Genomic DNA, 26618 nt, shown 5'->3' on the forward strand with positions numbered 1-26618 from the left:
ACAACCCCAGCACTTGGGCATGACAAAAGAGGATCATGATTTCAATGCCAGCCTCAGCTATGTAGTTAGTTCAAGCCTAGCTAATGCTATATGAGATTCGGAGTTTTTGTTTGTTTTATTTGATTTTTTTTAGAAACAGCTTTTCTCTGTGTAGCCTTGGCTAACCTGAAACTCACTCTGTAGACCAGGCTGGCCTTGAACTCATTGAGATCCACCTGTCTCTGCCTTCAGAGTACTGGGATTAAAGGTATGCACAACTATCACCTGGTGAAATTCTGTTTTGTAAAACCAAGATAAATAAAATAAAATGAAATTTAATATTCCAGTAGCAACTCAGATCTATGTTTTGAATACTAATAACAAAACAAGGGTTTCCTGCAGAAATATTTGACCCTAGTAGAACCATTAGTATACAGATAACCTGGAACAACTGTAATGTCAGAAAATAAGGAAGCAATTTTTAAAATTCTCAAAATTATCAAGTCATTGTGACATTATGGTATATATTTTATTCTATGGTTCTTACCTCATAACCCCCTCTTTAAAGAAAGCTATAGAAACTAGGATTAAGCTGGGTGTTGGTGGCACATGCCTTTAATCCCAGCACTCAGGAGGCAGAGGCAGGCGGATCTCTGTGAGTTTGAGGCCAACCTGGTCTACAGAGAGAGTTCCAAGACAGCCTCCAAAACAATACAGCGAAACCCTGTCTCGAAACACCACCCCCCAAAAAATCCCTAACCTTTGCCACCTGCCTCAGAGGTGTCTACAGAGAAATGATCCGGCCCACTGTGTTTGATGCTAGACCAGAAGACCCTGATTCAGAAAGAGTCCAGCTGCATGGGACAAATGCAGCATGAGGCTAACGAGACTCTGGACAGGCAGTTGCCAGGCCTCCCTTTTGTCCAATCACATTTCTCCAGGATCATCCCTGCTTCAGTCATACTTACTCAGGTGATGGCTCCACCACAACCCAAAGGCAGGGTTTAGAAAACTTGGCAATAGCTAAACATGCCGAGTAACCTGGAGGGTTGTACACCCCACAAATAGAAGTTCCCTGTGCTGTCCCTTACACCCATCCCAAAACATCTCTTCATTTGCACCCTGTGTAAAGTGAGGATGTCTCTGAGTTCTGTCAGCTGTTTGATTCCTCAACCCCTGGGGGCTGACCAGCTCCAGGAGGGATGGTTAGGACTTTACTGGGCTGTCAGCGCAGCTGCTGTCTGCTGCAGGTTTCATTGCTTAACCATTGGTGGGGAGACACTTCACAAACTGAGAGTCACTGGCTTGATTTTTTCCTCTATCTCCTCCTTATTGTCAAAACAAGAAAAGTCCAAGAAAATGCCATGCCTGAGAGGAGCCTGAGGAGGCACGGCAAATAAATGTAATATGGCTTCCTGGATGTGAGACTCACGTAAAAAGACAAAATTTGATGCCAGAAAAATAACATGCAATTCTTTGATACTTTAACACCAGTCTTTGCTGGAAGAAAATACATTTTACGGCCTTTTTCCAGGGCCGAAATCCAGTTATTTGTGCTTTGCTTTCAACTGTGTATATGTGACAATTACTAACATATGGGACCCATGAGCCAAAAGGACGCTGGGAAAAGCTAAGGAAATCTGAGTAAACTATGGATTTTTATCACATAGTGATGTATCAACCCTGGTTCATTAACTTTGACAACTGTAGCATACTAATGTAAGAGGTTAGTAATGGAACAGTATGCAGATGAGGGGACACACGAGAGCTTGCTATACTATCCGCTTTAACTCTCTTTTCATCTCAAATTGCTCTAAAATCTAAAGCCAACTAGAGTAAAAGTAAATTTAAGCCTGTGGCGAACCTTAGCAGACACTTTGTTAGAAATTCAGGGTGAGGCTCCTGCATCGGAACCTGCCTCCCCTGAGCCACAGATGGTGTTTGCATAAAAGAGCAAAGCCAGTTTGTACTGGCCTCAGGGACTTGCTCACAGTGAGACGATGGGCAGGATCGCTCTGTCCTTGTGCCCGTGCACACAGCCTGGCATAGAGCTACCTAACTGCGGGCTTCATCTGCCTTACCTAAGTTCCTCCGATCCAAACATCCCCGTCTGAAATCCTCTAACGCCCGAAAAGTTTCGAGTGCTGTGATGATACCATGAGTGGAAAATTCCACACCTGACCCCACGTGACTGGGTTACAGCTGGGGATAGTGGACAAGATTCCCTTTGAGTGGTGGATGTAAGGTCCAAGGTGAATATGACACACAGATTTCGTGACTCATTTTGGGTCCCATTCCCAAAGAGCTCCTCGTGTACCACTATGTGCAAATATACATAAAATACATGCACCGAAAAAGAAGTAGGGGAGGAAGGGGAGGACAGATGAAGATAAACTGTGCCCAGGAGAGAAGAAGTGGAGTTTCCAGCTTAACATTTTCACGGGAGAGAAAGCTCTCGGGCTGTTGGCTTTGTGGGCTTCGGTAGCTGTCCTCCCGCAGGCTCTGCATGATGACAAACACGTCTAAATGCAGGCATGTTTGGGACTTTGAGGTAGTGGGCACAGTTTGGTTCCCAGTACCCATGTCAGGTAGCTCACCACACCTCTGGGTTTCATGGGTATCAGCACTCACCTGCACACATCCACAGAAAGACACAAACACAACCTTTGTCCACACAGTCTCTACAGCATACTTCCAACTTAGCTCTTCAGGTTTAACTTCCAGTAACTTATGAAACATTTGGTTGCTGTCTAGGCGTAGTTGTATATCATATGCCTTTCATCCCAACTAAAGATGAGCAGAAAGACTGTGAGGTCCAGGCCAGCCTATACTACAAGCAGGACCCTATCTCAGCAAAACCCTGGATTTATAGTTGATTAAAATTCTTGGATGCACATTTGTTCTTTGTGATTCCTGAAAAAAATTGAAAACCTCAGCTAAAATATTTATGGAAAAAATATAAATGCTAAATGTAATAATCAATGGAGACGTTTAAGCTCAGCATTTTTATCCATTTTGATCTCATGATTTTCTTGTGGTTATCTTCTTTCTTCAGGACTTGGGTTTCTGGATCTGGGAAAGGCTCCTAAGAAGCAGGTTCTGTGGCCAGTGACAGCAGAGGCACAAGCTATACCCTCCACCTCCCCCAAACAAGGCACCTGCAGAGAACATCAGGGAATGGAGACATATGTCTCCCTGACCCCCCCCCACACACACACATCCTAGCACTGTCAAAGAACAGAATCCACCCCAAATGCTTGTGATGATGGAGATGACAGGAAACATGAGTCCCCCTCCTCTGTCTCAGGTCCAGAGATAACTCATAACTCACTGGGAAAGGCTGCCCCTCCCTCTTTCAACACTTCCTACCAGGCTTCTTACAACTCCATCAGTCACCAAGGCTCTATGCAAAACCCGTTCAAGGGCTCCACAGAGAACCATTATCAAGTAAAACAAATGTTTGTGTGTGCTCCTTAGAAGCTACTCCAGGCGTGATCCAAAAGAAGAACCTAAACTACAGAGTGCCGGGCTGATGCCGAGACAAACTTTGCTTTTAAGAGTGCAGCGCAGTAACTTTCCTGCAGCTGCCTTCGTATAGCCTTTGAAGTTGAACAAGGGAGGACATGTAGACATGGGTTGAAGTTGGGATGGTGCAAATGCATAAAGATGAGTTGAGGCTTGAAGCAGCCAGATGGCCAGTATGTAAAACTCATGATCACGGTCACGCCTTCCCTTCCCCTCTAGGGACCCAAGAGAGGATTGCAAATCACAAAGAGTCTGGTTTACGGGACAGGAAAGAACACTGACTACTGTGCGACTGCCCCCCACCTTCCCATCTCAGACAGCACATAGGGAACAGAACCACCCAATCAGATGTGTACCTGGTCTGGGGGCCAATGCATTATTCATTGATGGCATCTATTTAGGCACTTAATTAGTTCCTGTCACACTCAATGGCTTATGTGTATACTCTGTGTGTGCGTGTGTGTGTGTGCGCGCACTTGCATTCATGTATGTGAGTATGACACATATGTGGAGGTTAGAAGACAATCTCAGATGTCAGTCCTCACCTCCCTCCCTGTTTATTGTTTTTCTACTGTATATACAGTCAGGGTAGCTGGGCTGTTCCCATAGGTCCAGACATTTGAACACTTTCCCTAGTCAGTGGCACTGTTTGGAGTGGTTATGGGAAGTTCATCCTTGCTGGAGGAAGTACATCACTGTATGTGGGCTTTGAGAATAAAGCCTCGATTTCTGTTCCAGGTCCCAAAGAATATTAAATACTGTAACCAGTCCTCCTCTGTCTGCAAATATATATGTATGTATATACACATATACATATTCTTTGACAATTTCATACATGTATATGTATGCAGAGCATCTTCATCCTGAACCCCCAACACATCTCCCTCCCCACTTGTTTTCATCCCTCTTAAATAACACTTCTTACACACCTGACTTTTTATGTGGGTTCTTGGGATTTGAACCTGGGTCCTCCCACTTGCACAACACTTTTACCAAATAAGCCATCAGTCCAGCCCCCTTGGTTGTCTTTTGATTGTTGTGACAGGTGAGGCGGCATCCCTTGCTCATGCTCACCACAGAATGACACAGAAGTCTTCAACTGAAGTCCCTGTGCCTCTATCATGACTCTGCACACCCCTGTGGGGCTTTCACATGCAGAAGCCAGTGCTGACTCACCATAACCGGTTCCTAATGTCTCACAGCAGCCTTGTGGCGTGGAGGGTGGGGACAGGCTTTCTGTTCCCATTCAGTCAGTGAGCGAGCTGAACCTAATAGGAGTAAAGAAGCTTGTCAAAGGTCACTGCAAGAACTTACCGAAGGCTGTGGCTCATGCCCTTAGTTGCACACACCAAGCAGAGAGGGAGCTGGAGGTGAGGCAAGGCTTTAAACTCTCAAAGCCCAGCCCCAGTGATTTACTTCCTGAAACAAGGCTGCACTTTCCCAAGATCTCTCCAAATGGTGCCACCAAGGGACCAAGTGTCCAAGTGCCTGAGCCTGTAAAGGACGTTTCTCATCCGAACCATCGCAGTCTCAAAGGTGGATTTTGAAGAGGTACGTCATTTCTTAGTGATGGCTTATGATCTACCTTACACAGTCTTGGGCAGGTTGTCTATTCTCACTCCACTGTCCCCTAACTGCAAACCAAGGCTAACCTGTAAGAAGATCTATCCCCACAGCATTAGAGGAAAATCAAATGAGACAATCTGGGTTCTTTGTAAACACTAAGGCAACAGAGAGATGTCATTATCTTCACTTACTAATCATCTTTATCCCTAATTGGCTGTTCTTCATACAGTGGGTACCAGATTCTGCCATTAAATTGTTTTATTGGATGAGATGAAAGGGATGAAAGGCAACAAATGCACATGTTTGTGCATGTATACACACACACACACACACACACACACACACACACACACACCTGTTGGCCTTGGAGCAATAGTCCTGAACTGAAGTCAACATCAGCCTCCAAAGAGAAGTGTCAACTTCTTCAACCTTTGGACCATGCTACAAAAGGGCATTGGCCCTGACTCAAAGGGAACACAAATATTTTTTACTTCAATGTGTTTCTTTGTTCAATATACTCTTCCTGTTTCCTGTTACAGCTACTGTTGAGTAGCTTTCAAACTTGGGATGTGATTTTAAAAACATCTCATAGGCACTTTTTAAAAAACTTCTGGGGATTTTGATCTCACAAATCTGCATCACACACAAGGTCTCCGTGAGACTCATGTGTTCTTTGGGATTCCCGTAGGTCTTAAAGAGAAACCTATTCTTTGACAACTTCTGCTTTACCTTAGTTAAGAATGTACATTGTCCAAAGGGATTAAGACTGGGCTGGTTTAGCCCCCCAGAAACAGCTGACCTGACAAAGGTTAACTCTTGAATCCCAAGCATCAGCCTAGGAATCCAGCATGGGACTGACCAAGACCCCCCTGAATGTGGGTGTCAGTGAGGAGGCCTAGGTAATCTATTGAGCCTTGGGCAGTAGATCAGTATTCATCCCGAGTACACACACGGACTTTGGACTCCCATCCAACAATGTGAGATGCACTCTCACCCTGAACTCTTGGGGAAGGTCTAGGCCCTGCCCTGGATGAAATGACAGACTATGGACACCCCCATAGAGGGCCTAACCCTCCCTGGGGAAATGAGGGGATAATGGGGGGTTGGGGAGAGGGCACGGGAGGAGGGGAGGGAAAGGGAGAGGGACCTGGAACTGACTTGTGAAGCAATCTTGTTTCTAATCTAAATTTAAACTTATAAATAAATAAATAAATAAAAAAGAATGTACATTGTCAATACCCAACATGCAGCAAAGGCAACACTAATAATCGAGACCTGAGAAAGACTGAAACCACCTTCTAATCGCTGGAGTGGTTCCCAACATCACTTTATAATTTCAATAAGACAATTTACACCTCTTAATCAATGCTAGAAGCATTATCTTTCCTAGCTGTCTTTTCTGGACCCACCAGACTAGACTAAATGACCCTTCCTTGTGCTTACCCCACTTACAGATCACACCAGCACTCACATCTATTTGTGGACTTTACTATTAACCTTTCCACTGGAGGCCAGTTTCCCCTTTTCCCAGAACACAGACTGTGTCACCTCTGCTGTTTTCTCTGTCTGCTCTAGATCATAGGTTATCACAAAATTAGCAGAGTTCATGGAATGAACCCCGAGGAGACTGGACTAGCATAAGGTCGGTGAGAGGCTCTTTGAGATGGGAAAGGAAAGATGAGCCCTCTGTAGTGTGTGAGGGCAAAGACCTTGTCCTAGGTTAGCCATATATCTGTGAAGCTTATTTTCAGTGAGTAGGAATTTTTACTCTGATTTAGAGTATTTGGGAAATCTTTACAAGGAGTGGGCATCAGAGATGTTCTTTCAATGCTGTAGAAGGGACAGTTAGTTCTTTATACTGATGTTGACATCTTGAGCTTACATCTCATGCTAAGTTTTCTTTGCTGATGCAGCAGATTATTATAAATTATATTGCTCCACCAGATAGCTATCTCCTTGTAAGAAAACCATGCTCAGCCACATTGTGGAACTCACAACCATGTTTGAAGGGTGGGCAGCAGTGATTCCTAAGAGTCAGTTGTGTATGTCATCTGCTGACATCATAAAACGAGGACAAAGGCCGGGCGTTGGTGGCACTTTAATCCCAGCACTCGGGAGGCAGAGGCAGGCAGATCTCTGTGAGTTCGAGGCCAGCCTGGTCTACAAAGTGAGTTCTAGGACAGCCTCCAAAGCTACAGAGAAACCCTGTCTCGGAAAAAAAAAAAAAAAAAGAGGACAAAGGTAATAGCAGAGCCCATGTGGATATAGAATGTGTGGGCAACAGACATTTGGAAAGTGTTACTAAAATGTAATCTGGCCTTCCTTGGTTTATGTTCAGATGCCCACATGGCCACTTATGTTTAATCAACGAAGAAAAAAAAAAAAAAGACTAGTTATACTGACCTATGTTTGCTAGGTGTGTGTGTGTGTGTGTGTGTGTGTGTGTGTGTGTGTGTGTGTGTATGTATGTCTTCTTTAATGCCTATGAAGTGAATGAAAGAATAATATAATGATAAAAATGTCAACTAGTAATGAATGCTTATGGGCCAAACTCATTACTTTCAAAAATCATCTCATTTATCCTTATAAAGCCAATTAAGAGGCAGATTATTATTAAGTTCATCCTATAGTCCAGGAAATAGACATGGACAAGTAAGGACACCTGCCCAAGGATATCACATATACTTTGACCCTAACTAACTTAAAAGGCTGAGAACTATTGATGGAATGTGGGTGGTTGCTGACATGGGAGCCCAGCCTTTTGACGTCTCCAAGACCTTGTCTACCTAGAGTATGTCAAGATTCTGTGGCACGGCTGTGTGGTCAGTGACCTCTTGTCTTCAATTTTGAAAGTAAGACACATTTTCACCACTGCCCTGGTCTTGCGGGGTGAAGAAAACCCTGTAGGCTGTGCTCTGAATGCCTCAGAGGAGGGCCCCAAAGAAATGGAGGGTCTGTCTAGTCCACAGCAGAGGCTGGGCCTCCCTGCTGAGGCAGAGGCCCACTCCAGCTACATTCCTCCACAGAGTCACATCTTACTGTGAGAGAAATGTGCAGCCAAAGCACAAAGCCTTCCCACTCTTGCCAGGCGGCTTCTCTAAGAGGATGAAAATCACCTGCTGGAGAATGGGGGCAGGCCGGGGATGGAGGTAGCTGTGACGTATTTCTTTAGGGCTAAGGAATTTTGTTCACTTTATCCCCTTAACACTCACAGCAGGCACTGAGGAAGGACAAGGGACAAGAATGGCCCCAGAGTGGATGTCTGCTACTGTCACATGCAGCACAAGCAGGGCGCCCACAGCCTTCTCGTGTCCTGTGCCTACTGAGGCCCTTCCATGCTAGCTCCCTCTTCCGCCTGTCTGTGACAGACCATTTGTGCTCCCCTGTGAGCTCTCTGTCCCCCTCCCATCAGCCTTTTGGGAATGAAATAGATCGGAGTCCTACTGACCAGAGAAGGTACTAGGTCCTCAAGAGGAACAGAAATGTCAAACTAAGGAAGGTTCCCAGGACCTCTCAGTTCTGGGCACTAACTAGCCCTCATCCTCATTTCTACAAACTCTCCTGACCCCTGAGTCCTACTGTAGATCTCCCCTGTATTTAGTCACAGAGAAACCTCAGGATGGAAAATCTGTCATCATTGTCTGGTATGGCTGTGGGAAAGTCACTTTCCAGCATCTCCATTTTAAAATGATAGAGCTAACCACCCAGTACGATGGCACATAGCTTTAATCCTAGCAGGTGGGAGGCCAGCCAAGTCTCTATGAGTTGGAGGCCAGCCTGATCTATATCGCAAGGCCTAGGCCAAGCATGGCTACACAGTTAGAGCCTATCTCAAAATAATAGACTGATAGACGGATAGACAGATAGAGCTGAGGCTGGCAAGATGGTTCAGGGGTTAGGAGCTGGCTAAGTGCCTGGTGATCTGAGTTCAATGTGGCAGTCACAGTGGAAAAAGATAACTGATTCCCAAGACTTATCCTCTGACTTCCACACCCATGCTATGACATGGACACACACACACACACACACACACACACACACACACACGGAGGGAGGGAGGAGGAAGGGAGGGAGGGAGGGAAGGGGGAAGGGGGAAGGGGAGGAGGGAGGGAGGAAGGGAGGGAGGGAGGAGGGAGGGGTAAGGGAGGGAGGAGGGAGGGAAGAGGGAGGGAGGGAGGGAGGGAGGGAGGGGGAAGGGAGGGAGGGAGGAGGGAGGGGGAAGGGAGGGAGGAGGGAGAGGGGTAAGGGAGGGGGGAGGAAGGAGGGAGGGAAGAGGGAGGGAGGGAGGGCGAGCTAGATGAGAACAGCTATCTGACTGCAGGGTCAGGTGGGACAGCAATGGTATAACTGTCTTGCAAGGCTGTTGGGAAGAGCTGTATCCCATCTGCTCTCATCCTATGTGTTACTGAGTGGGCTCACTTTTCTCTCCCTACCTTCCAGCCACACACAGGTCTCTTCCTTTTCTCACTACTCAAGTATACCACGGATAAGGAAGTGAATGCTACTCTCCACTTGGTTTTGATTCTCAGTAGTCCTGGAAAAGTGGCGTGCCTGGCCTGTGTTTGCAGGCGTGTGGAAATTGTACTCACATGCCTTCTCTGTGTCTCCCACTGAGGAGTTCATAGAGATCTGGTTCCATTTTGTCATCTTTAACAGTGTGGAGTATGGGGCATGACTGAGAATTTTCGAGACCGTTAACATGATTTGAGTAAACTTCCAAGTTTTCCTACAAGAAAGGGTTCCCTTCACACCACAGGCCAGAGGTTTCGTTACAGCAGCCCCTTGCCCACGCTCTGTGGATACACACAATCCCTCCACTAATGCCTCACTACCATGCCTCCCTTTGAGGCACAAAGGTCTTACACCCTCCCCAGTCTCCCCAGAGTCTCCCTCCCGCCCAACCCTGCTCCCAGCTGATCTTGGCCTTGACTCATTAGTGCTGACTCAACAAAGAACAGCAGCCCCCGGGGCAGCTGGACAGTGGACCCAGGCCAGAGCCTGCAGGAGTGGGCAAGAAGGCAGGCCAGAGGCGGGGAATCCATCAATCAGCCTGTCACCAAGTCTTTGCTGAGCCCCCCTGAAGACTTGGTCCCAAGCCGAGCTGCACAATGGGGGTCCAGAGAGAGAGAGAGAGAGAGAGAAGACAGGAGCCTTGGCTTTCTTCTGTAACCGCTCAGGATTTGGGGGTGGAGCTCCTTGTATTTGGGAACCACCAAGCACAGCGTCCCGCCCACTGTCATACAGAGGTGGAGGTCACACACTGGAAGGAAAAGCCAGCTCTGGTGTGCTGTGTGCAAAGGGAAGACGAGAAGGCATCGCCCAAGGAGGGTCTTGGTGCTGTGTTTGCAAAGGTCATGTTAGCTGTTTATCACTGTGGAAGAGGGCTGAATGGAACTCCGGAGATTCTAAAGCTGCAAATCACTACTAAGCTCCACATTCCTACCTTGTAGGCCTGCTAGGTGCAGGGCATTGCCTTTAAGTTAAAGCAATGTGTTTCCACAGTGTTCTTGCCCAAACGAACCTGCTCTATTACTCTGAGAGCATCTTTTTAAAAGATGTCTTTGTAATCTTATGAATGGGAGAGTTTTGCCTGTACCTAAGTAGACCACATGTGTGCAATGCCCATAGAGGCTAGAAAAGGTCACTGGGCCACCTAGAAGTAGAGTCACAGGCCGTTCTGAACCACCACACCAGTGCTCTTAATCTCCAAGCCATCTTTCCAGCCCAAGAAAGTAGTTTTTAAGCCCCACTTGCACATGCAGAACAGGGAGAGGCCATAGGGATACAAGGGTGTGACAGGGACTTGCACGAGAAGGAAGGCTGCATTTGGAATCCTAAAATCCTAGAAATGGGAATCTTCACACCTCTCCTCGTACACAGCTGGCCAGTCATTCGGGCTTTGCTACCCTCAGGTCATGAGGAGAAAGGGCAGGAAGCCGTGCTGTTGGTGTGCTGGGGTCATTTTTGTCAAGAAAGTAATGTGTGTGCCCTGAGCAAAGTTAAGAGGGGGAAAAGCTGACAGTCTAGGATCACCAGAGAAAAAGCACTCACAGGCTTCCAAGTCCCCTAAGGCTTAGCAAGGGCGCCCCCTGCTGTTTGCCACCTGTGCTCCCTTCATGTGCTTTAGTTTGAGGACCGGAATGTGCTTGGCCCAGCAGAATTCTATTGTCACTTCATTAAAAGCATCTCATGGTAGGGGCATTTCCTCTCCATCCTATATCTCATGGTAGGGGCACTTCCTCTCCATCCTATTGTAGTTTTTTAATGTTAGATCACCATCACTTGCTTAGATTGGCCTCCAACCATCAAAATCCCTCACCAGATGCTACTCTGTACCTTGGTGTCTTCGTCTACAAAAAGAGAACAAAGCTTTTCAGATGCCCACGCTAGTAAGCAGGGAGATGAAGCTGAAGGACATAAGTCACAGATGAAGGTCATTCTTTTCCCATTCAGTGACTCCCTTTTGAAGTGGAAAAAACTGTAAACAGAAAACTGTAGACAGAAATATCCTATCCTGACTGCCTGGTCCCAAATAACCAGCTCAGAGACTGAATATGAATTATAAATGCTTGGCTGGTGGCTCTGGCTTGTTGATAGCTAACTCTTCTACTTAAAGTAACCCATATTTTTATTTATGCTTTGCCTTGTGGCTTGTAGCCTTATTACCTCATTTTTTACCCATCCTGCTTGCTCAGCGGCTGGCTGGTGCCTCTCCTGACTCTGTCCTCCTTCCCATCATTCTCAGTTTGACTTTCCCACCTAATTTCCTGCCCAGCTACTGGCTGGTCAGTTTTTTATTAACCAATGAGAGTAATTCATATTCAATATTCACAGTGTAAAATAGGATTGCTCCACAGGGGGTAAAAAAACAAAACAAAACCCTTAGACAGAAATCTGAAGCTCTCTACGAGTTCTTGTCATCTATAAAATGGGGAAGGAATCACATCCTTTTCGGGAGTTTCAAGTAAGGTAGAGAGGAGAGAGTGCAGGAGAAAAGGAAATGAATGACAGAAAGGCACTATAAATCTAACTACTTGAGGCTAGCCTGGTCTACAGAGCGAGTTCCAGGACAGCCTCCAAAACAATACAGAGAAACCCTGTCTCGAAAAAAACAAAACAAAACAAAAAATCTAACTACAGTACACTGGATCACAGAGCATGTGGCTATAGCGTGGTCGATGCTTAGGGAGTAAACGGAAGATGGCAGCAGGTGGGCGGCCTACAGACACATGCCTCATGTCACAAGAAGCTCTGTAAAGTGCGACTCTACAGTTACCCAGAGCTGAATGTTAAGCAGGTGTATCTTGCTTAAATCCTTAGAATACAGCCTGGATGATGCCATGTGGATGCATTAGCTATTCCTAAGCCTTGCCCACAAAGCCAATTGGAACCTAGAGAATGCAACAGGGCAGTATACCAGCAGAACAGAATTGAGTTGTGAGTTGACAGCAATAGTTGCTTGGTTGAATCAGGGTGTAGTGGAATACGCATGCAGCTCAGCACTCAAGAGGACTGAGAGGCAGGAAAATCAGTTCCCAGGTTAGTCTGGGCTATAGAAGGAGGCCCTCTGCAGTCACCACAATTTCCAGAAAACAAATATGCAAACAACACCTAATTAAGTGACAACAAAACAAACCCCAAGGAAATTAGAACATCAAAAAAGAGAAGACCCACATGTAACTCCAATAAATCAATATAGTACTGGCCTTAACGAGGGGACAGTTTCATGTGTGCTCATTGATATACAAACTCAGAGCAGAAACAGCCAGAAGGGCTCCCTTCAAGCTCCCTTCCACAGAGCCCAACTCTAGCTCCACCAGAAACAGGGATTCCTCCCAATCACTGCAACCTCCCGGTGCCCTTTTGGGGGCCAGAATTTTGCTTAGCTTTCCCATTTTGCCTTTGTCTTCACCACTCAGCTTATGTAGTTACAAATGTCAGAGGACAAAGTAGTTAAAAACAGTGCTCGCTTCGGCAGCACATATACGAAAATTGGAAGGATACAGAGAAGATTAGCATGGCCCCTGCACAAGGATGACATGCAAATTTGTGAAGGGCTCCATATTTTTTTAAGATGGCAACAAAAGATATAACAAGAGTGGTTTAGTTATAAAACATTAAATTTATCATGATAGGATAGGCAATGGAGGATTTTCTCCAAATATGCCAAATGCAGATGTACTGAACATTGTTTTTTCATAGTAAATTTTATTTTGGAAACAAACAAACAAAAAAAAAGTAGTTAAAACCATCCCTCCAGTACTGATGTTTTCTTCGTTATTTATTTATTTAATTATTTATAATTTGTTTTTTACTGATGTTTTCAAAGGGAAAAAAATCTGATGATCCTAACAATGTGGACCAGGGCATCTTGATTTGAGAAACTATTAACAAATCTTATTCCATGGTGCATATTTATTTTATGGTGTATTTTCACTGCAAGAGTTTTTATAATTTTTAAATTCTTAAAATCAAGGTTAAATTTTTTTTCTAACTAGCAGCTCTAGAAAACACAAGATCATCTTAATTGCATGTTGGTGGTGCATTTTTCCCAAAAGGCCTATGATTATTAACTCCTTTGAGTGTACCTCTATACCTTCGTTGGCTTGGTTACATTCTGACATCGTGGAAATCTAAAATGGATGTAGCACTTACCGGCCTGTAACTCTACACAAGCTAACTGTTTTGAGCATGAACTTATGATCCTCTAATCTTTTTCTGAGTTCTAGAGTGCTGCACCCCTTTCCTTTCCTTACTCTGTAGCACCCCCTAGCGTTCTGTATGGTGCTTGCAGTCAACACATGACATTTTCCTGCTTAGCTGAAGGGAAAAACATCTGTATGTAGGTAAGTATTTGGGGTTTACAGAGTCCCAAAGAATTTATGTAAAACTTCTAGGTTCCAAGGTCAAAGTGCACCATATAAATATTCAAAACCTAGAGGAATTGCCATCTGTACCATGACATGTTAGGAGAGTAATTTCCAAAGCCTGCTAACAAAGTAAACACATTGATGCATACATAATAATTATTGACTTTTACTGTTCAATTTTTCATGCATGCCTCAATGTTCAATACAAACATAGCAAAAAATAAAGAGGAAAGTCACAAAGCTGGAGGTAGCGCTAACCCAGCATGGAAAAAGGCTTCCGTGGTGAATCCATGGCAGCCACTGTCAATTGCTGAAACATATTAATACTTTGCTTTTGCTATGTTTAGAAATTAACTTGCAAGCTGGACAGTGGTAATGCATCTCTTTAATCCCAGCGCTTAGGTGGCAGAGGCAGGCAGATCTCTGAGTTTGAGACCAACCTATTCTACAGAGCCATTTCCAGAACAGCCAGGTAAAAAGAGCAACCCTGTCTCAAAAAAATAAAAGCAAGTTAAAAAAAAAAAAAACAAGCTCACTTCTGGTTTTAGATTACAACTGTCCCAGTTTGCTGGCTGGTCTTGTCCTTTGGCATCTGCTGTTCCACTGCTCTGAGCTCTTTGGCTCTTAGGAGCAGTGTCAGAGACATCGATACTTACAGTATTTCAGGTATTTTCAGAAATACTGAAAACTATGCAGGTGCTTTCTATTGCTTAGCAACATGAAAGTCCCTCTTTATTATTAATGACATTGTGATGTTTAATAACAGGATCATCCCAACTTCCTATTTTCAAGTTCTCTGTATCTATGCTTAGAGTGTTCTTATGGTCCTTAATTTACAACTAATTCCTTACACTTTAGGTCTTTATTCAATATATACTTTATGTAATTCATTCACCTATTTTTAGCTTTTAACTTAAGCATTTATTCTATATATAATGTTACTTGACTCATTAATATGTGTTCTTAGTTAGGATTTCTATTGCTGTGATAACACATCATAAACAAAACGTAAGTTGGGGAGGAAAGGGTTTATTTGGCTTACACTTCAGCATTGCTGTTCATCTCTGAAGGAAGTCAGGGTGGGAACTCAAACAGGGCAGGGTCCTAGAGGCAGGAGCTGATGCAAGAGACAAGTAAGAGGTAGCCTGCTCACTGGTTTGCTTGCCAACCTTCTTATAGAACAGGACCAACAGCCCAGGGATGGCACCACCCATCATAGGCTAGGCCCTCCCCCACTAATCACTATATAAGAAAATACCTTGCAGATGGATCTCAAGGAGGCATTTCCTCAGCTGAGACTCCTTCTGAAGAGATCCTAGCTGCTGTGTCAAGTTGACACACAAACCCAGCCAGTACAATATGCATGTATATATGCAGTCTACACCTTGCTATGCCCTACTTGGCCCATTAGTTTCTTGCTTTCATGTGGAAGACAGTGTTGGGGTTTGAGCCCAAGGTGTTGCCCATGCCAGGCAAGCACTCTGCCACTGAGCTGAGACCTCAGCCCTCTTTCCCTCCTTGAACTCAGAGCTGTTAATTCTGCTTCTATATTGAGTTATAGATGTTCTAATAATGATTACTAGAGATTATGTTTGATTTGTAGTTTGATCCCTTCCTGAGTACATGAAACTTAGAACATTTTGACATTATTTACCCTTTCCAAACCTACATGGTGTCATTTCAACACATCCTAATATTGCCCCTTCAAAATTATTGCTATTATTTTGAGGCAGAGTCCCTCTATTTATAGCTCTGGCTATCAAGGAACTCTAGACCAGGCTGGCCTCAAACTTACAGAGTCCACCTGCATCTCCCTCCCAATTGCTGGGATTAAAGATGAGCACCACTAACTATGTCTGGACTATTTTTTCTTAAATAACCATTTTTAGATTTACTTATTGGAAAAGGGAGCCCTTGTGTTCCATAATGTGCATAAGGAGGTCACAAAACATCTTGGAGGGGTCTATTCCTTCATTCTACAATGTGGTTTCCAAAGATGAAACTTAGGTCACCAGGCTTGGCAGCAAGTACATTTATCCAGTGAGCCATCTACCTGGCCTGGTGCTTAGTTATTTATATCTTAATATTCACTTGTGTACTTAACTTTTGGCTGACTTCCATTACTAACTGTATCGTCCAGGGCCCCTATGGACTGTTGGTTTTATGTGAGTTGTGTAAATGTTCTAGTGATGTGATCTATTTTGTTGTTAGAAACTTTTGCGGGGTTGGGAGTGGTGGATGGGGGTGTTTCTGTGTAGCCTTGGCTGTCCTGGAACTCACTCTGTGGACCAGGCTGGCCTCAAATTAAGAGATCTACCTGCCTCTGCCTCCTGAGTGCATCACACTCAGCCATTATTGTTTTTGACACAGAGTCTAATGTAGCCCAGGTTGACATCAAACCTGCTATGTACCTGAGAGTGACTTTGAATTTCTGATTCTCCCACCTCCGGTTCCCAAGTGCTGATGCTGAGATCACAGGCATACACCACTACACCAGTTTAGAATCTATCAGGAAATGGATAACCTGTGTTAGAGCTGTTACATACTGCTAGTATCATGCGTGTGCTTATGTAACATTTATGGGTTTTGTGACTTGCTGTCTTTCATTGCTTTTGAAAGATCATAGCCATCATTTTTCCTTCCCATTCTTCAACTCCAATCTCATGTGCCATCATCACAGCTCCTGTGTCAGTTGTGAGCTGCCATATGCATGTTATTAAAATCTTAAATACAAAAATCATCATTTAGGGGGCTGAACAGATGAGATGGCTCAGTGGTTAAGAGCACATACTGCTCTTCCTGAGGACCTGAGTTCAATTCCCAGCACCCACATCAGGTGTTTTACAACCTATAACCCCAGCTCCAGGGAGATCTCACACCTCTGACCTCTATGGGCACCTGCATTCATGTGCACATACCCCCACATACACATAATTAAATTAAAAAAAAATACTCACCATGTATGGTGGTACACATTTTTAATCCCAGTACTTGAGAGGCAGAGTCAGGCAGATCTCTATGAGGTAGAGGCCAGCCTGGTCTACACAACGAGTTCCAGGACAGCCAGAATTATATAGTGAGACTCTGTCTTTACAAAAAAACAACAACAACAACAACAACAGTTTATAGGAAGAGTAAATACTGGATGAGAGGAGCTTGAATATTCTCATATAACAAAATAATGCTTGAGGAACTATGCTTTCTTCCATTACACTGTATAAACTTTTTTTTTTTTAGTTTTTCGAGACAGGGTTTCTCTGTATTGTTTTGGAGGCTGTCCTGGAACTCCCTCTGTAGACCAGGCTGGCCTCGAACTCACAGAGATCTGCCTGCCTCTGCCTCCCGAGTGCTGGGATTAAAGGCGTGCGCCACCAATGCCCGGCTACACTGTATAAACTTACATCAAATTAACACACTGTCCTTACTGTAACAAAACACTTGGAACATTCAAGTTAAAGGGCAAGATTTGTTTTGGCTGGTGGTTTCAGGACACCATCAGTGGTCCAATTGTCTTAGGCCCATGGTGAAGCAGTACATGTTGGTATGTATTGTACAGCAGGGCAGAGCTGCTCACCTCAGGGCACAAAAGAGAGGAAGAGGAGGGGTGAGGATGCCAATATCCATTCAAGATCCATACCCAAAAAAATGCCACGGGCTGTAGAGTATGCTGCTTTTATCGAGTGGGCACTTGGGGGCAATGAACAGTCATCATGTAGGCGAATGCGGATACAGGGGTGACTGATACAGAAGACACCACTAGTGTAGAACAGTCTCCTTAGGGCAGCCCCCCCAAGGAACAGGGATGTCTCCTCTTGTCTGCTACATCCTCTACTGAGAAGCCAGAAGACAGAGGGACCTATTGGTACAGTCCAGCCAAGGCAGAGGATCTCCTGGAACACAAAGACTGCTACTGGAAAGATCACCTTTTCTGCCTGTGGATGGTACAGTGAGCCCCAAATTTCAATTGAAATACTATTTCAATTTAAATATAACTAAAGTAATGTTCTCTAGAAGAACATCACTTCTTTAGATGCTAGGTTTCAAGCAGGGGAAACAAAAATGCCTACAGTGCATCAGCTGATATAATTCTCAGTGGATTGGGTTCCACCTCCATCATTTGATTTCTCGTGTATCCTGGTTTGTGGGTAGACAGCACCACATACTGGTAGATTTTTAAGATACTTGCTTAATCTTGTAGAACAATATCTTAAACAGAGAATTAATCCCAAGCTGGTGCTATCATTGAGCCTCCAGAAAAACAGTAAACCTCCTGAAAGCAAGTTATCTGTATAGGTAGGAGACACACAGTAAACGAATCCTCTCCCTCTTGAGTGTGAGTCTATTGCAATTCCTCCATTATACTGTATACTATCAAAGTGATAAGCCCTTCAGTAGATATAATGCAATTAAGAAAGGCAAATCCAGCTGGGCAGTGATGGTGCACATCTTTGATCCCAGCCTCGTGTACAGAGTGAGTTCTAGGAGAGCCAAGGCTACACAGAGAAATCCTGTCTCTCAAAAAAAAAAAAAAAAAAAAAAGTAAATCCATACTTGCAACACATCAAAAACAGCATACTCTTTGGGGTAAGCGGTCAACACTAAGGAATGAACCTTGGGCCTTGTAGATGCTAACCACTTAAACACTGAATTACATATGTGCCTCATCTACCAATAAGAAGGCATGCTGCTGTCTTTGCATAGTAAAAGACATCCAATGCAATCACTTGACCAGATGATACCCCCAAAATGTTTTGTTAGCAGCTGTCTGATGAGACTCACAAACAGGGTCTATCTATGCTATCATGCTTGTTTTGTTCCTGGGCCCTAAGAACAAGTGGTGGGGGTGGAACGGCTGACATTTTCAGAATGAGTCCTTTAATGAGAGCAATGGTCTTGCAGCAACTTACTGTTGGGCATTACATGAGATTAAATATTTTCCCTCTGCACTAAGAGCGTGCCTACATTCCTTCAACAGCCTTGTCTTCATTCTTAAATCCAGTCTTCCATTCTCAGCAGGCACTGTCTGAGTCAATATACATCTCTACTTCAAGGAGTCTCTTTACATGCAGTGGACACAGCCTCAAATACTGCCTCAGTGAACTGGAGGACTTTGTTTCTCCTCTTTCAGAGTTTTCTCTGTCCACTTTCAGCTGATGCCAACAGTGTATAGATTACAAAGTCCTTTTCTTTTCCACTAGCTGTCAAAAAACTCCCTAAATGAAAACACGGCTGAAGGGAAAAATAGGCAAGACAAGCAGACTTACACATATATTCCATAGAAATCTAAGATGCCATGGTAGTTTACTTGCAGTTCTAGACCATACAACTCAACAAGAGCCATACTTTCTTGCTTTTGTGTCTTACCTGTCCATTTCTCAGGATATCAGACGGCTTAATAAAGCTTATAGTCCTGTGACCTAAAAGGTCCCTGGTCCAATTCTGTGTGACATGTCTACTTTACAGTGGAATGCTGATATATTCATCATCTGATTTGATGACTTTATAGGTCAGGGAGCGGTATTTCCATGGCATTTTGGATACACAGAAGCTTAATGCTGTGTTCATACTTTACAGAGGGGCCAATAGCAAACAAGCAACTTTTCAAATGCTTAGTTGATGTTAACAGGTCACTAACTCCAGATCCCTGTGTTGGCTGTGTACACAATGTTAACTCTGCCAGGCTGTGGTGGTGCACACGGTGCAATGCCTTTAATCCCAGCACTCGGGAGGCAGAGGCAGGCCTGGTCTACAGAGCAGTTCCAGGACAGCCTCCAAAGCAATAGAGAAACCGTCTCGGGAATGAAAATAAAAAGCTAATTCCTCCAAAACTCAGCTAAGTTTAATTTGCCATGTGACAGTAGAGGGGAACGTGAAGAGGTGCTAACATCATAACCCACCTTTACTGAATAGTAATCACTTACTTTCCCTTGCACCAAAAAGTGAACAATCTGACTTCCGTACTCACTCAAATCTTTTTCGACATAATTCACTGCTTTCATCAGTTTTTCCTAATCCCTCCTCTTCTGTCCCCACCACCACTCCCCTTCCAAAACACAGCACCAATGCCTTACATTTGTTATGTGTGGAGGTCAGAGGGCAACTTGCAGGTGTTGGTTTTCTCTTTCCACAATGTGTCATGGAACTTGAACTCAGATATAGTCACACGTGAGGAGAAGTGCCTTTACCTGTTGGGCCATCTTGTCAGCCCCACCAATGCTAATGCTGTTTAGCCTACATGTGTCTATGAACCTCATGTGCCCAGAGACCAAAAGGCACCAGAGACAATCACAGAAGGTAGTGACTGAGCTGCCATGTGGGTGCTGGAACTGAAAAGGATCCTCGGGAATAAAGCCTGTGCTCTCAACCTATCCCCAGCCCCTCAGTGGGTTTAACAAAGTGTCACTTGTTTCCTAAAACCTAGCCTCTCTAGTTGAGTAATCTAGATCCAAATTTCCTGTTGGGAGGGGCAACTACCAGATGAGAAAGGCAAACTCTGAGGATTAACTTGTCCAAATACTGCCTACTACGCTATACTTGCTCATACACTCTCAACTTTGTTCCCAAATTATATTTAAAAGCGTTTTTTGCTGAGTTCAGGAAGGAAAAGCAAATTCTGATTAGAATTCCTCTTACCCATTAAAATGCCTATGTCTCTATCACCCACAAAGCTGTAAACTATCCTGACTTGCTCTGAGTGGCCTACATGCTTATGTGTGGAGTTAATGCCATAACCTTTGACTCATTCATATACCAAAACAAAATTTTATTTCCTATCTACAAAATTAGGGCTGAAGTGCTGAGTAATAAAATCTGTTTCCCAGCAACTACAGTAAAAACTACTTAACTTTGATTCCAATATATTATAATAGCTGTTGCATTATTTCCCATCTTATTTTGGCTCATTCAAAATCTTTCCTCCAGCCAAAACCTACAATAATCCTTTAAATCAAAACTTGCCATAAATCCCTGGCTCTCTACATTACTCAACAAGACATTCTTTTTAAGGGTATATAAGATGGTCTGTAAGCCTAGTCCTAGTGACTCCACATAGCATTGCATAACTGAATGAGTACCATGAAAAGCACAAATGTAATGAAGCCAGGGTGTTTCTGAAGCGCCTGCTACACTGCATTACCACCTCCACACCTCCGCAGCTGAGCTCCCAAACACGACCTGCACTGATCGCCACACACCAGCACCATACAACTCAGACAAGGCTGTTAGGAATTTCAGGGTTCACATTAATTTATCTTTGGATTAGTTACATCATTGAGTAGTTGGCTTAAGTTTCACTTAAAATTGTTGTTCCACACTTACACAAATATATCAAAATATCCAAGATTTTACACTTATTCACGTGTTCCTGCATACAGGAACACACACAAAATAGAACTTCTAGGAGAGGTTAATTCTCTAACCTACTGCATGAGTCTCAGGAATCAAACTCAAGCTCTCAGGCTCGACAGCAAGTGCTCTATACCCACTGAGTTGCCTCATTTGACCTAAGATTTAACTCCTTATGTGAAAATGATCATCTCATTTGCATCTGTTCTTGTAAATGGAAAACAACTACCATTAAAATTTCCCTACAGCCAGATCTGAGTTCAAGGCCAACCTGGTTTACAAAACAAGTTCCAGGACAGCCAGGGCTGTTATGCAGAAACACCTCAATCCATCCCCACCTATTCCCAATAAATAAATAAATAAATGAGTGGAAAAGTAAGTTCTGGTCTGATGTGTGCCTTGCTCATTTTTAAGGATGTAAGACTTGCCGGGCGTTGGTGGCGCACGCCTTTAATCCCAGAACTCGGGAGGCAGACGGATCTCTGAGTTAGAGACCAGCCTGGACTACCAAGCGAGTTCCAGGACAGCCTCCAAAGCCACAGAAAAACCCTGTCTCAAAAAAATAAATAAATAAATAAAAGGATGTAAGACTTTGAACAGCACCAAAGGCTGAGAAAAATCTGACATTCAAAGCCAGCCTGACAGTGCTGGCACATGCCTTTAATCCCAGCACTTAGGAGTTAAGCAGTTTTGTGAGTTCAAGACCAGCCTCCAAAGCTAGAAACCCTGCCTCAAAAATACACCAAAAAGCCAGAGTTTTCCAACAGCAAAAATGTTTTTAAACTGGAAAAAAGAGCCGGGCGTTGGTGGTGCACGCCTTTAATCCCAGCACTTGGGAGGCAGAGGCAGGCGGATCTCTGTGAGTTCGAGACCAGCCTGGTCTACAGAGTGAGTTCCAGGACAGCCTCCAAAGCCACAGAGAAACCCTGTCTCGAAAAACCAAAAAAAATAAAAAAAACTGGAAAAAAGGTAGCATATGCCGAAATGTTATAATTTACCACAAACAAGTAAAGTTACGCAAATTAACCCATTTATTAGCGGCTAGTCAGGTCTCAGGCAATATACTTTTACTGGTCCTTCAGTTCCTTCAGTCTTCTGATGGCAGACTTCACTGTGACGGCAGAAGTTGTGCTGTTAAGAGAAAGTTCCCAACACAATTAAGCATGCTAACATAAAAACGAGTAAACCTGCCTCACGTGGCTCCCCTGCAACCCTGACGTTTTGACTTTCTCCTGGAAAGTTACACTGATAGTGTCCTTCAGCAATACCACGCCTCAAAGAATCCCAAGTCCTAAAGACTGCTCAGGAGTCTTAAAACCACGCAGGCACTGGCAGAACTCTAAAGTTCTGGTAAATCTGATTTCTCTAGCAATTATAAAGAAGCTGACCCAAACTCCATGAGACAGATAAGTTTAAAAAAAACTTAGGGTGTGTTCCTTTGAAGATAGGATGGCAAAGGCAGACACAAGTTTCAGGGTACACCCCTAAGTCGGGCAGCTAGCCCACAGATTATATTGTAAGCATGAGCATCCTGCTTCTGTTCTTCCTCTTGCTAGCCTAAAACTCAAAGTGCTTAAACACATCCACTCAATTCAACGCCAAGACCACTAAAAACTGTGACCAGTACATGCCATTTCTCAGCAACTAGCCACACACCACAGGAACACCCTACTCAGGGGCCAGCATACAGCCACAGGCCCTCAAGACGGCTTGAATTCTGATGCCAAGTTCTAAGGACAAAGCAATGACAGACAAGTTTCTTTCGCCTCAGCCACACCATGAGGCCCTGTCAAGGCCACAGCACTAAATATGTCCAAAGCTTGTTTTTTTAAAACAACAATAGCATGGCAGCCCAAATAGCCTCAAATTTTTCTATACAATCCCAAACCAACTAGCCTCATTTAAAAACCATTTTATAGAAACAATCTGTCAGCCAAGGTAGAGCATACACTCACATGCCAATAATGGACAGAGAGACCATAATTTTCAAAAGATCCCATGACTACAATACAGAGCAATACCACCCAAATCCCAACTCTTCCCCAGCAACGTGGGAGCCAGAGACAAACTGATCTCCGTGGGTTCGAGGTCAGCATGCTCTACAGAGCCAGTTTCAGGATAGTCAGAGCTGTCAGAGAAGCCTGTCTTTCAAAAAAGCCCCAACTTTCATCTCTTTTTTTTTTCTTTTGGTTTTTCGAGACAGGGTTTCTCTGTGGCTTTGGAGGCTGTCCTGGAACTCACTCTGTAGACCAGGCTGGTCTCGAACTCACAGAGATCCGCCTGCCTCTGCCTCCCAAGTGCTGGGATTAAAGGCGTGCACCACCAACGCCCGGCTTCATCTCTTATTTCAAAGAGCTTTCTATCCCAATTTTAGTCAAAAGAAAACCCTAAAACCCGTCATAAAAATGAAAACTAGCCCGGTATGTGCCAGACCACGAACACGGGCTGTGTTGTGTGGTCCATACACTTCCCCCACAGCACAGAGAAATGCACTCACTTGTATGTCCAGGCCCCGCCAGCCACTGTTTTCATGCAGGAACCACAGTGCCAGATGCCAACGGCTCGTCTCTTCATCTTGGTCTGTAAGTATTGTTTTTTTAGTCTTGATATGAAACATGTGAAAACATAAACCTCTACAGTTTCCAGAGTCTAAACTACATTTAAAATAAAGCCAGTTATCTATCTGCTAAACAATCAATTTCTAGTAATCCAAGCAGGACATTAGATGCAGACTAGACTACACAGTATATGTAGAAGTGTTAATAGAGCAATCATTTCCCACTGAGCCGTTCAGGATTCCACCTTTCCCCTCTCCAAAACCAGTTATCCTTCGTTTCCTCAGCTATTCCATATAATCACGGAATGCTTCGCAAAATTAACCCCAAACCCTTATGCTGTCCCACCGCGTACAGACCACCTTAAGTCACAAGCCATCCTCCCCTCCCGAGGCCAACTTACCTTGCCGCAGAAGGAGCAGGTGTACTTGGCGTGCTGGCTGATTTCAATTTTCTTCACCATTTTCCGGAGGGAGGCACCATAGCGGGTCCCGTACTTCCCGACGATCCCGACCTTCTTGGTGCGTTTAGCCTGTGAACAGAGTAAAAGACGGCGACATTTAGCGATGGGAAACAAGTCCGTGCGCGCAGCACACACACCGCTGTGCACAGATTCAGCTAGGGACGAGTTTTCGCCAAGCTCAGCCCGCAAGACCAGCGTGCACGGGGCGAGCGGGGCTCCGGAGCGGCGCCTTCACCGCCGAGCTGGGCCAAGCCCCGCCGAGCCGCCTCCGGGGCTCCAGACGCGGCGAGGACCCCAACAACAGACAGCACGCGAGACAGCACACGCTGCTCGAAGCGGGTGAGGAAGGAAAACCGGACAGAGAGCCAGATGCAAACGGATAGCGACTTCCAAAACAGCAACGCCGAGACTCACCATGTCGCCGGAACCTAAGCCCAAGCCCGGAGAGGAAGAGCCGCACTGCGCAGGCGCGGTTTTAGAGAGCGGGCGGAAGTGATGTCACGGCCCCTCTAGGCCCTGAACTCGGTGTTCTAGAGGTTTATTCGCTGTCCCCTGGCGGTGCTTTGGGGAATGTTTAGGTGGGCTGGGGTCTGATCTCTTGTTCACCACCGGAAACACACCCTTCTTAGCTTGCACATACACAAAAGGTATACAAAGCTGGTGTGAGTTTTCTTCCGTTCTGATCGAGAAAAGGCAGGTTTTAAAGTGTTTAAATCATAACGTTGTGACTGAGTCTCATTGCTTTCCCCACTCACTATGTTATACTTTGGAAAATCATCAGGATCCGCTCCCAGGCCAAGTTGCAGTTCAGCTGGGAAGACAGTTGCATTCGTCACAATTAGGAGTTACGAAATGTTGCTGATCAGAGCTCTGGGGGTAAGGTAAGAAAGAGGGGCCTCTCTCGAAAAAACCAAAAAAAAGAAGAAAAAAAAAAAAAGAGGGGCCACTTCAACCCAGACCTTAGAGCAGGGTTTCTCAGCCATGGGTCAAGACCCATTGGGGTGTCTAACGATCCTTTCACAAGAGTTGCCTAAAACCATTGGAAAATAGATATTTACGATTCAGAACAACAGTTGTGAAATAACAAGGAAAATAATTTAAGGTTGGGGATCACCACAATACCAGGACTGCCCTAGAGCCTGGAATTCTCCCAGGAAAAATGTGGTTGGGTTGGAGACGTGGCTCAGCGGTTAGGAGCACTGACTGCCTTCCAGAGCCTTAGGGTTGAATTCTCAACCCCACATGGTAGTTCTCAACAGCTTGTAACCCCAGTTCCAGAGTCTCCGACGGCCTCTTCAGGCCTTTCTGGGCACCAGACGCGCATGTGGAACACACAGTTGTTACATGAAGACAACATTACACATAAAAATTGATTAAAAGGAAGAAGCTGGGCGTTGGTGGCACACGCCTTTAATCCCAGCACTAGGGAAACAGAGGCAGGAGGATCTCTGTGAGTTCAAGGCCAGCCTGGTCAACAAAGTGAGTTCCAGAACAGCTCGGGCTGTTACACAGAGAAACCCTGTCTCAAAAAACAAACAAAAAAGGTAACAAATTTCAGCCAGGCTGTGGTGGCACACACCTTTAATCCTAGCACTAGGGAGGCAAAGGCAGGCAGATCTCTGACTTCGAGGCCAGCCTAGTCTACAGAGTGTGTTCCTGGACAGCCAAGGCTACTCAGAGAAACCATGTCTGCCTGTCTCAAAAAACAAAACAAAACAAAACTTTCATGTGTTGCACAGGCTCTGTAACTGGAAAATCAGGGCTTTTCTACTTACCAGTTACAAAGCTTTTGAAAAGTTCTGGCTTCTCAACTATGAAATCTGCATAAGTATAATACCTACTTCATAAAGTTGTGAAGAGTCAATGAGCTGAATGCATACAAAGTGTTTATCACAGTGTCTGGAACATAGCAATACCATACAGCTGTAAATATCACTGTCTAGATGAAGAATCAAAGGCCCAGAAGTTAAGAATCTTGCCCAGTGGCTGGGCGTTGGTGGCGCACACCCTTAATCCCAGCACTCAGGAGGCAAAGGCAGGCAGATCTCTGTGAGTTCAAGGCCAACCTGGTCTACAGAGTGAGAGCCAGGATAGGCTCCAAAGCTACACAGAGAAACCCTGTCTTGAAAAACCAAAAGAAGCCGGGCGTTGGTGGCGCACACCTTTAATCCCAGCACTCGGGAGGCAGAGGCAGGCGGATCTCTGTGAGTTCGAGGCCAGCCTGGTCTACAAGAGCTAGTTCCAGGATAGCCTCCAAAGCCACAGAGAAACCTTGTCTCGAAAAACCAAAAAAAAAAAAAAAATCTTTCCTAGTGT

At 44.7% G+C, this 26618-nt stretch overlaps 1 protein-coding gene and 1 non-coding gene across 2 annotated transcripts; one reads left to right on the plus strand and one right to left on the minus strand.

Moving 5' to 3' along the window:
* The first annotated feature begins 13032 nt into the window (after nt 1–13032).
* LOC121143023 lies at nt 13033–13139 on the plus strand. Its single transcript, XR_005880160.1, has one exon. It is a non-coding gene; the product is annotated as a U6 spliceosomal RNA (small nuclear RNA).
* Nucleotides 13140–22297: 9158 nt separating this feature from the next.
* Rpl37a (ribosomal protein L37a) lies at nt 22298–24835 on the minus strand. Its single transcript, XM_005070511.4, has 4 exons — nt 24717–24835; nt 24243–24371; nt 23782–23864; nt 22298–22415 (listed from the first exon to the last, which is right to left on the minus strand). Exons 1-4 carry the CDS (start codon nt 24717–24719, stop codon nt 22352–22354), a joined length of 279 nt encoding a protein of 92 aa, XP_005070568.1. The 5' UTR covers nt 24720–24835; the 3' UTR covers nt 22298–22351.
* Between the last annotated feature and the right edge of the window lie 1783 nt (nt 24836–26618).

The sequence above is a fragment of the Mesocricetus auratus genome, unplaced genomic scaffold (assembly GCF_017639785.1).
Source record: "Mesocricetus auratus isolate SY011 unplaced genomic scaffold, BCM_Maur_2.0 Super-Scaffold_100010, whole genome shotgun sequence".
Classification (NCBI taxonomy): Eukaryota; Metazoa; Chordata; class Mammalia; order Rodentia; family Cricetidae; genus Mesocricetus; species Mesocricetus auratus.